Source organism: Saccoglossus kowalevskii, chromosome 2 (genome assembly GCF_978046115.1).
Source record: "Saccoglossus kowalevskii chromosome 2, keSacKowa6.1, whole genome shotgun sequence".
Taxonomy (NCBI): Eukaryota; Metazoa; Hemichordata; class Enteropneusta; family Harrimaniidae; genus Saccoglossus; species Saccoglossus kowalevskii.
The window spans coordinates 31,748,222-31,760,113 of NC_140642.1; the positions used below are offsets into that span (position 1 = coordinate 31,748,222).

At 39.9% G+C, this 11,892-nt stretch overlaps 1 protein-coding gene across 1 annotated transcript; it reads right to left on the reverse strand.

The window, feature by feature from the left end:
- Positions 1-107: 107 nt before the first annotated feature.
- Positions 108-11,454, reverse strand: LOC144350417 (uncharacterized). Its single transcript, XM_085507372.1, has 9 exons — positions 11,377-11,454; positions 10,668-10,959; positions 9,704-9,853; positions 9,373-9,505; positions 7,552-7,670; positions 7,087-7,228; positions 5,019-5,203; positions 4,572-4,749; positions 108-430 (listed from the first exon to the last, which is right to left on the reverse strand). Exons 2-9 carry the CDS (start codon positions 10,863-10,865, stop codon positions 258-260), a joined length of 1,278 nt encoding a protein of 425 aa, XP_085363498.1. The 5' UTR covers positions 10,866-10,959; positions 11,377-11,454; the 3' UTR covers positions 108-257.
- Positions 11,455-11,892: the final 438 nt, after the last annotated feature.

Sequence of the window (11,892 nt, forward strand, 5' to 3'; positions counted from 1 at the left end):
GATCTATATGCTCACAAACAAATATATAGAGACACAACTAGAAGGAATTTATATGTATATACAAATTCCAATGCACATGCACGCAAAGAGAAAAAATAAACCACCAATTCAATTTAAATTTATTAATAACATTGTGATGAAACTCATTGACGCCCTCTTGTGGCAAACTATGCTTCAACATTAAGTTCTACCGCGTGATGGCGCACAAACCAAGCGCAAATATACACACTGTACGTGCGAGAAAGCAAGTGGCAAGGTCACCTCTCGGTTGAAATGTGGACATTGAGAAGCAAGTTTGGCATTGAAGATCGCTGTGTCGGCGTAAGTTTACTCAGATCAATAAGGTCGACTTCGGCCATATTTACCAATAAATCCTTCACCTGAGCCTGGTTTAGGGTTGCATCACGTTGAAGCAATAATGCCGCCACTCCTGGAACACGAGAAGAAACCGATGTTATATGATAATATAGAGCGACATCAACAGGTACAACACTGTGACCTCTCTTATATGTTTCGCCCTCTAGCGACGGGTCGCTTTTATGACGTAGTACATATGAATCTTTATTAGTTCTTAAAACAAAGTGGAATTCATCCTCTATTTCAAGGGATTCACATATTTTACATATTCTCTGTTCTACATCCAGTCCCATAAATCTGCCCTGTTCTATTTCTAGCCTATGACTAGAGCACCTGATACAAGCAAGAGCCCTTTTTAATTTACTAGTATCAGTTTCTAGACAATACAAATATACTTCTGGGTGAAATGAAGTTTTGATATTTCGATATGTCCGCAGCTTTTCTTTTGAGACAACACCCCCCCCCCCCCCAATCATGCTTAAATATATCAGATGCTCTGGTCATAAATAGGTGTAAACATGGATCAAAGTCTCCTGGTCCCTGTCATAGCCATACCTCCCCGACCCCATGCACAGATAATATATATTTTACTTAGTTTTTTTCCCTATCATTATTATCAAGTGAAATAGCCAAATCATATGCTAGTCTCGTGACTCTAGTTTGAGACATTTTTAGTAGTTTAAACCAGTATTCGAGACATTTCTTATATGTATGCAAGAAAATTGGAAACCTGCCACATGCTCCCAAAACTACTTCATCGGGTGTTGATGAATTTACCCCCACAAATAGTTTAGCTGTACTCTTTCCATCATTTGGTATTTACTATGCCCCATATTTCAGCCCCATAGCTTAAAACCGGCAAAACTATACTATCAAATAAGCTCCCAGTTTTTTCTTATTATACGAACAATTGTGTACATGACCTTTCGTGCTTGCTGTGTAAGCGTTGGTACTGCTCCCCCCCCCCAAGTGTTTCTACTTGAAATAAGTAAACCCAAATATTTATAGTACCCAACGGTATTTACAGGATTGCCATTTAGAAACCATTTTTCACTCCTTTTTAATTATCCCCACGTCTACAAATTATAATTTGTGTTTTAGTCATATTTACTGCCATTTTTCAAGTTGAGCAAAAAGAGTCTAATATTGCCAAAAGTCTCTGCAGCCCAATAGGGGAGTCACTAAATATCGCAACATCATCAAAATACAAGAGTGAGAATAAATTAATCAACTCTTGTGTAATTTGCATTCCCCGGTACCCTGAATTTTCAAGCACTCTATTTAATAGTTCATTTATAAAAAGTGAGAACAAAAAGGGGCGAAGCATACACCCTTGTCTTACACCCGCATTACATGGGAAATAATTTGTAATACCAGACTGGCACTTCACACATGATTTGACTTCTTTATACATAGATTTTAAAATATTCAACATTTTCCCACCAACGCCATCAATGCAAAGTCTATACATCAGTAAGTTGTGATTAACTGAATCAAACGCCTTGCTGAAGTCTACAAACACACAGTAGAACCGTCCTTTTGATTTTTAGTCCCAGTTCGGACGTAGTCCGAAAACGGGGACTTATGTTTTGCCCTGTGTGCGTCCGTGATCACCTGTATCTCGAACATGCATGGACCGATTAAGTTCAAACTTCACTCATACATCACACATTATATGGAACATATGCACATGCATTTTTTTTCATGATCCGATTAACGATAGCCGAATAGCGGCCATTTTAAGGCCGAAAACGCATCAAAATCGCACATTTTCACCATTCCGAACCCGGCTCTCAGTTATGCATGGACGGATTTTGTTCAATTTTGATACATACATTAAACATAATAGGACCTTGATGCACGTCATTTTTTTTTTCGGATCGGGTTTGAAATGGCCGACTGGCGGCCATTTTGTTTGAAAGAATTCAGTTCTGGATCCGTATCTGAGACGTGCTTAGATTGATCGAGTTCAAACTTCACACACACAAGGTACATCATGTCACAAATATGTATGTGCATTTGTTTCATGATCTCATTAACGATAGCTAAATGGCGGCCGCTTTAACGCCGAAAATGCATTGAAATCGCACATTTTCACCATTCCGGACCCAGATCTCAGTTATGCATGGACGGATTTCGTTCAAATTTGGTACAAACATTAAACATAATAGGACCTTGATGCACGTCATTTTATTTTTCGGATCAAAATCGAAATGGCCGACTGGCGGCCATTTTGTTTTAAAGAATTCAGTTCTGGATCCGTATCCGAGACATGTCTGGATTGATCAAGTTCAAACTTCACACACACAAGGTACATCATGTCACAAATATGTATGTGCATTTGTTTCATGATCTTATTAACGATATCCAAATGGAGCGCTTTAAGGCCGAAAATGCATTGAAATCGCACATTTTCACCATTCCGGACCCGGATCTCAGTTATGCATGGACGGATTTTGTTCAAATTTGGTACATACATTAAACATAAGAGGACCTTGATGCACGTCTTTTTTTTCGGATCAAGTTCGAAATGGCCGACTGGCGGCCATTTTGTTAAAGAATTCAGTTCTGGATCCGTATCCAAGACATGTCTGGATTGATCAAGTTCAAACTTCACACACACATGGTACATCATGTCACAAATAGATATGTGCATTTGTTTCATGGTCCGCTTAACAGTAGCTGAATGATGGCCATTTTAAGGCCGAAAATGCATCAAAATCACGTATTTTCACAATTCCGGAACCGGATCTCAGTCATGCATGGATGGATTTTGTTCAGACTTAGTACAATGTGTTGTTCATATGCAAGTGCATTTCGGTCATGATCTGCTTTGAATGTATATGTCACTCAAATATGAACGGAACGGGGACGTGTCATTGACAATGACTTGTCCTAAATATTTCTGTACCATAACATAAAGAGTAAAAATATTGTCAACAGTACAATGACCCTTTCTAAAACCTGCTTGGAACTCTGTGACACACCCAATAGAGTCTGCCAACTTTTATTCAAAATGTACGTACAAATTTTACTTATGGAGTTTAGTAACGTGATTCCTCTGTAATTTTGGCGGTCATTTATTTTACCTTTTTTATTTAAAGGAACGATAAATCCTTTAGCCCATTCCTCTGGAAAAATACCTGCGTCAAATATTGCATTAACAGCAAATTTCAAAACTGGAATAAGGGCATTCTTTGAACACCTGTAAAATTCATTTGCAATACCATCTGGTCCTGGTGATTTCCCAGGTTTCAATTCAATTAATGCTTTCATAATTTCATCTTCTGATATAGTCCCATTTAGTTCACCTAATATTGGGTCTTGAAAAGAAAAATCCAAATTTGTCAGGTATTCTTTCACAGTATTGTCAAAAACAGAGTTGTCAAATATTGGATTGTGAAGCATTTGAAAGTGGTTAACCCACTCAGAAGGTGTAATAGTTGGTCTCTGTGTGTTTCCAAATATCATGATTATCTGCAAAAAGTATAGCATCTCACACTGTGTTTTAAACAAGGTGGATTGATTATTCGATCTCTCTCCCACCCCTTTATTACATTTTTTTAAAATCGAAATTTTAAAATTTCTTAATTACATCGTTTATGTCATCTGTCCTGAAGTTTATGACTGCTTGTGACCTTTCCCTTCCCTCATTGGACAATAAATTTCTGATAAAAATATCAGACATTTCTTTATCCCATTGATAAAATACATAACTACAAAACTGTTCAAAATTTTCATCCAATCGGGAAATGGTCAGAAATACTTTATTCTCCAACACTAAAATCAACAATATATTGAAATAAAGAACTAGATGCTAACACATGATCCCCAACACTAACTCCCCGGTTTGCTATGCATGTATATTCCCCCACACATATCTTTCCCAACTCTACCATTTAAAAAGTGAACAGACTGATCACAACATAGCTCTAGTAGTCCTCTGCCAAAACTATTTTTAATATTATCTTTTGACTTTCGTTTTATATTGAACTTATCTATCTTGTATTGATCATCATCAATTGGAATATGATCTATGCTGTCATCAATTAAATAATCCATATCATTGGCAGTACGGGCATTGAAATGACGTAGTGAGTGCAATTGAGAGCCTTTCAAGGGACAGATAGTGTTTATATCTGTAGTCGTTCACCTATGAAGATTGGGTTTCCGAGAGGTGTTACTATGACGAAAACGATCGTAAATGCACTTACCTGCAACATGGGGTGCGGCCATGGACGTGCCACTCAACCTTTTGTACCGATTGTTGTCGTGCTCCCTGTAGGTGGCGCTATATATCCTGGAGCCAGGCGCCAGGACATCCACGCAGTCACCGTAGTTCGAGTAGTACGCTAGTTTGTCGGATTTGTTCGTAGCACCTACCGTTATGACCTATCGTGAGAAAGAAGTAACGTAAAAAAATATGTAACGTTACTAGTGCAGTTGCCGTAACTTTCAAGTGATTCGTCCGCAGTGTGGATGGAAATCTCATCCAATACACAACACTCGCGAGATTGGCCGTCAAGAACTCGTCATCGACTGAGATTGTGTGGCGAATTTTTGTAGCATACAATGAACCTCAGATGAGATCTCTAGAGTCTATTTAGTATACTCGAAAAGCAATAATGTTTCAACGTGCGATGATGTCGTCGGGGGCTTACCGCTTCGGCTGACCCCGGAGAACGACCACAAGCGTCCGTTCCTGTATTTCCAGCGGCAGCCACAACGATGTAACCGGCATTAACTAGACTTGTTGCTGCTTGGTTTAACGCCGCCGAATGGCCACTACCAACAGATAACGATACCACGCCGGGTTTGAGACCGGAATAGGCGATTTCTTCCATTCCTGTGGTGAAAAATCTTTTTTTGAGTGTCGTCAAGTAAACATACACCGCGGCACAGTCAGCTGGCGCACACGTGATAATAAAATAAATACGATATTTACTATATGGGGGCCGCCATCTTGAATGACGCATCAAACTAAATAAGAGATTTGTTTAGTTTTATGCGTCATTCAAGATGGCGGCCCCCATATAGTAAATATCGTATTTATTTTATTATCACGTATGCGCCAGCTGACTGTGCACCGCGGTAATACACGCTGATTATCGTGTCTGGTACAGCTGACTGTGCACCGCGGTAATACACGCTGATTATCGTGTCTGGTACAGCTGACTGTGTACCGCGGTAATACACGCTGATTATCGTGTCTGGTACAGCTGACCGTGTACCGCGGTAACACACGCTGATTATCGTGTCTGATACAGCTGACTGTGCACCGCGGTAATACACGCTGATTATCACGTATGCGCCAGCTGACTGTGCACCGCGGTAATACACGCTGATTATCGTGTCTGGTACAGCTGACTGTGCACCGCGGTAATACACGCTGATTATCACGTATGCGCCAGCTGACTGTGCACCGCGGTAATACACGCTGATTATCGTGTCTGGTACAGCTGACTGTGCACCGCGGTAATACACGCTGATTATCGTGTCTGATACAGCTGACTGTTCACCGCGGTAATACACGCTGATTATCGTGTCTGGTACAGCTGACTGTGCACCGCGGTAACACACGCTGATTATCGTGTCTGGTACAGCTGACTGTGCACCGCGGTAATACACGCTGATTATCGTGTCTGGTACAGCTGACTGTGCACCGCGGTAATACACGCTGATTATCGTGTCTGGTACAGCTGACTGTGCACCGCGGTAACACACGCTGATTATCGTGTCTGGTACAGCTGACTGTGCACCGCGGTAATACACGCTGATTATCGTGTCTGGTACAGCTGACTGTGCACCGCGGTAATACACGCTGATTATCGTGTCTGGTACAGCTGACCGTGCACCGCGGTAATACACGCTGATTATCGTGTCTGGTACAGCTGACTGTGCACCGCGGTAATACACGCTGATTATCGTGTCTGGTACAGCTGACTGTGCACCGCGGTAATACACGCTGATTATCGTGTCTGGTACAGCTGACTGTGCACCGCGGTAATACACGCTGATTATCGTGTCTGGTACAGCTGACTGTGCACCGCGGTAATACACGCTGATTATCGTGTCTGGTACAGCTGACTGTGCACCGCGGTAACACACGCTGATTATCGTGTCTGGTACAGCTAGCTGACTGTGCACCGCGGTAACACACGCTGATTATCGTGTCTGGTACAGCTGACTGTGCACCGCGGTAATACACGCTGATTATCGTGTCTGGTACAGCTGACTGTGCACCGCGGTAACACACGCTGATTATCGTGTCTGGTACAGCTGACTGTGCACCGCGGTAATACACGCTGATTATCGTGTCTGGTACAGCTGACTGTGCACCGCGGTAATACACGCTGATTATCGTGTCTGGTACAGCTGACTGTGCACCGCGGTAATACACGCTGATTATCGTGTCTGGTACAGCTGACTGTGCACCGCGGTAACACACGCTGATTATCGTGTCTGGTACAGCTGACTGTGCACCGCGGTAATACACGCTGATTATCGTGTCTGGTACAGCTGACTGTGCACCGCGGTAATACACGCTGATTATCGTGTCTGGTACAGCTGACTGTGCACCGCGGTAATACACGCTGATTATCGTGTCTGGTACAGCTGACTGTGCACCGCGGTAATACACGCTGATTATCGTGTCTGGTACAGCTGACTGTGCACCGCGGTAATACACGCTGATTATCGTGTCTGGTACAGCTGATAGATGCAACTTACCTTCGATTGTATTGCTGGCACTCCCCTGTCCATTACATCTCAGAGTGCGTACGGAATGCAGTGTTACGCCAGGTGCGACTCCGACATGTTTACCACCAACAATAGCAGCACAGTGAGTGCCGTGACCATGACAGTCGTTTCCCTGTTTGGAGCATAACATTGAACGTATACGACCAAAATGAAAAACAAATCACGAAAATTCGCCAACATGTGATGATGTTCATCGAACCCCGAATACACGAATAAGTGTCGAGACCTGCTCAAAATTTAGTTCACAGAATTATTAGTTTATCTGAATTTGTTTCGACTAGACAAAACACAGAAGTTTTTTTTCTCTTCTCTCAGAATGTATTTTCCATAGCAAGTGGGTCACATACACTATACCCATATTAACATATTCAAATGAACTCGAGGTCAACGTGTTCGAATAAACTTATTATGTATTCATATGGAAATCAATCTTACAGACTGGTCTGAATCCGGATTTATGACGTCGAAAAAATTGCTTGCCCTTCCTTCAAATTCCAAGTGGCTGAAGTGGATGCCGGTGTCCAGGACAAACACGTGAACGTTGGATCCGTCACCTGCAAAATGCGAATCCAAATTGAGTTAGGAACTGGACAGAAAGAACGAGGGGAATAGGCCGGTGTTTTTTGAAAGTCGCGTACATAAAAATACATGACCTTTCACAAACATTTGCATGAAATTTGTTGACCTCCTTGAATGGTGCATGAACAATTTTGACCCTCCCCCTTCTAAGTGTAAGGATAGTACATCTATTAAAAAATATATATATATATATATATATATATATATATATATATATATATATATATATATATATATATATATATATATATATATATATACTAATTGATGTTCTACTACACAGCTTAGAACTTTTCTACTTCAATCAGTTAGCTCAGCTCTCATTGAGAAGAGAACAATGTATGATACTGTATATGTACCACATTAGGGTGATACATACACAATTTTACCGGCACATTTATGAGTGTCGAATCGTGTGAATTCTTTAAAATACGTGGTACACATGTACAATACCATCATTTTATATTATATACTCTAGATATACACTTTTTTTATAACACTGATCAGAGATTCGGCCAAACTTTACTGGTCTAACGAATTCTAGTAATAATTGCAATAAAAGGCTCGACTGGTAGCCATCTTGCTATTTGACCATACTACTATAGCTTCCAAGGCTGTTAAATCATTTTCATTTATGTTTGGCACATCCACCATACATATAGGAAAACATGTTCATATCAGTTTGTTCCATAATCAGATCAAAGATGGCCGAATGTCATCCATCTTGTTTTTTGAAAAATGTGGTTTGTTCGAAAGGATTTGTTTGTTTTTGTTCAAATTTGATACAGACATTATACATGTTGAGATACATGTCCTTGATGATTTGTTTCGTGTTCAAATCCAAAATGACCAACTGGCAGCCATCTTGTTTATTTCAAAATGTATTGTTTTTCTTCTCTTCTAATTATACATGTTATTATACAATCGGGTCAAAGATGGTTGACTCCCTGCAAACTTGCATTTTTGGCCATACTTCTATTTCTCTGTACATGAGCCCAAAGAAAAATCAGTTGGATACGAAAAATGCATGAATAGCATATCCTGTTTAATTTCTGGCCATATATTTCGATTTTGAAAGTAATTTAATACATCTTATAATTTCTGTTGACACTAGACCAGCATTTTTTTCACTATGTTTTTGGTCCGAATAACAGTTTCCCTAATTCCAACGGGGACTATGTCATTAACATACCAGAACATCCACCATACCAACAAAAGATTTCCCTAGCTGTTTTCCTTGTGAAGGGAAGGGTGAGTGGGGAAGAAAGGTCTGCCTTGCAGTCAAATATTGCAGTGGAATGAAAAAGGAGAACCATAGGTTGTACGATTATAGTAGAAAGGTGCTAGCCACACAACTGCTAGATCAAATATTATTAACTAGTACAGGCGGCCTTAATTTTAAAGATCACACACAATAATCGCGAGTATTAAGTAATGTAATGTTGCTTATTAATTATCATCTGCTAAAATTCATGTAAACAAACAGTGGCTATTGGTATTGTAAACACATATTATATCATAATATTACACTACAATAAATCTGTGTGTTTTAATCCAGCAGTACTCATATATAAATATTATTTTTTCTCAGTGGTGAATTGCAAGTCGCCAAAGAATTTTCTGTTCTTGTTGTTTTTCTCCCACATCTGGTCTAATAATTATGTAAATGCTAGTTACCTAGAGGACTCGGATCATAGACGTTGTCCAATGGAAGATGAGTCTGGTCAATTCTGTCCAATCCCCATGGAATAGAATCCAATGAAACAACAGAGTCTTCTTCTACAAAATCAACCTCGTCCATCCATCTTAGCTACATCGTACAGAAACATTGAAAATCTACGTGTTTATGCTTAGTAAACAAATGTTGTTTGAGCTTGATCCAAACATATCCTCCGCATCGAGCCCGTGAAAGCAGACATTGACACATCACCTTCAATAATGATATTTTAAACATACAGCTAACGAATCAAACATCAACAATGTAGAAAAGTTAAAAAAGAATACTTACGATACTCACAGCGTCAGGTGACATCTTTGCAGTGAATCCTTTCATAACTTTGGTCAGGTTGAATTTCACGTCCAAGCGTAGACCCTTTTTCTTACATATTTTGCTGAAAGTTCTCTCAAACTTGTTCACATCGTCGTCACTAATATCACTCTGAAAAAAAACGTATTCGATATGCGTCGAGGAGTTACATTACAACACGGTTTGATGTCGACTTTGCGTCAGGGTGTTCTCATTCTTTTGAAACACCTGACACCGCTTCTTCATTGTTTTGACCATGTATAATGTATTTGTCACTTGTTTGCTGTTTTGTACTTGCGAGTTGATTTAAGAAGCTGTTTATATACATTTCTGTTTTTTGGGAAATCGATGTAAACTCGGTGGCCATGAACAACTATTTTAAAAAATATAGACTTCAATTTACTTCAATTGATATCAATATTAAGAAGCACACTGTACAGAAGTCGATTGGGCTTGTCTGTGGCATGAATGCATCGTCAATCTCCAGGGCAACCGAGTTAAACTGTTGAACAGAAGATGACAATTCTGTTTGGAGTCAACATAAGCAGATCTCGTCGCCCCTCCAAGCTGAAACCCTTTGTGACATTTTTTTAAGGGAGAGCATGCCGTTGGACCCCCTAGTAAGAGGCTGGTGAGCAGATCTTTAAGTTAGTTAAGTTAAGTTATTCGTACTATTCTTTCAAAATTTTACGGTTTGATATGAATCTCTAGTCGCTTTAGTGGCGTTTCATTAAATTACTTTATTCATAGCATTGATATGGATAATTAATTATTTTAACCTCATTATTTGTATTCAAAATTATTGTGTCTCGAATTGCTTGTACGTACTATTAATTTATGATGTATTCACATTGAAGTAACAGCCTTTATAGATACGATTTGCCCTACAGAAGACTGTGCATATGTTTCATGCACTAAGTTCTTCTTTGAAGTATAATCCACTTACTTTAAGTTTTACAATATATTCTCCGGGAATGCTCCGTCCAGTCCCCGTGTTCATTCGGTAGAGAGGCGCCTCTAGTATACGCGACGAAGACAGTAACTTGGTGTATCTGATGGGCATAGCACGAATTGGCGAAGGGAAAGCCAGTGCTACGACGGCAACGCAGAACACCTTAATAATGAACCAGTCGCGAATACTCATCGCTAATCAATAGCGCATACGTTGTGGTTACAGTGTTAATGTTCCGAGCAGGCCGCGATCTGGGCCGCGATCTGGGCCGCGACTACAGACTATCCTGTAAATAAAAGACGAAAGTTGCAGAGGATTGATCATTCATGAGTATGGTTGCTGCTGATATCGTTATGATCACATCAAATTTCGTGAATCGAAAAATTTGCAATCAAAATGCGTCTAATCTTCATGAAAAATTACAACTCCATTGAAAAGGCACCTGATATGATAACAAGACTCTGACACTGAAGTTTCATTTCAGCTAAAGAGCGCCATATACGCAAGATCTAAAACGATGTGTGTATATGCCAGACCTTTGATAAGTGTCCACCAAAACTGTGTTGGCTCGACGAATTACATAATTGTCAACATGGTCCGAGTCCGCATTCCGATACAAATCGAACAGCGTAAACAAGGTCATTATCACGTTAATCCCCGGAGATGATACAATTCATTTGCGATGATCGCTTCTTACACTCACCTATTTGATTTTGATCTTGCCTTTGAAATCAGTCAGCGTGCCCTGCTTGCGGGAGAAGGCACACCTGGGGTACAATATGTTAATTTTGATATTCAAATATCTTTGATGAGTGAATGAAAGAATTCTTAATTTACATATTGACACGAAAACAGACCGGCTAGGAATCGTGTGTACGGTGTAATTCCAACGAACTTCATGGGGCGTAAACACAAGCATACTGGGTAGTTAGTGGTAGTTATCGTACAGGTGTGCGGTAAGAAGATAATTTTGTGAGTTTTTGGTTCTCGTGGGGCCATAGCGTTCGTTTGTTACGCAACTCATTTTGTTATCGACCCCATGTGCAGATCAGAAAAAACTAATCACGATTTACACGCGAAACGTTAATTATTTGTTATTTGGTTACTGAAATAAGTAAGTTAATTTGTTTATGGTATTTTTGGTGATTGTTGATATATTTTGTCTCTTTAAACTTATTATTTTCAGGATTTTTATCGACACAGAAGAGCTATGGTTCTT

What these genes read in the sequence shown, in the direction of transcription:
- LOC144350417 (XM_085507372.1), bottom strand. Translation starts at nt 10,865, where the DNA reads ATGAGTATTCGCGACTGGTTCATTATTAAGGTGTTCTGCGTTGCCGTC. An exon ending in ATCCGGATTCAGACCAGTCT is followed by an intron (nt 7,229 to 7,551) that starts GTAAGATTGATT and finishes TGCTCCAAACAG; the next exon opens with GGAAACGACTGTCATGGTCA. An exon ending in TGCCAGCAATACAATCGAAG is followed by an intron (nt 5,204 to 7,086) that starts GTAAGTTGCATC and finishes TTTTCACCACAG; the next exon opens with GAATGGAAGAAATCGCCTAT.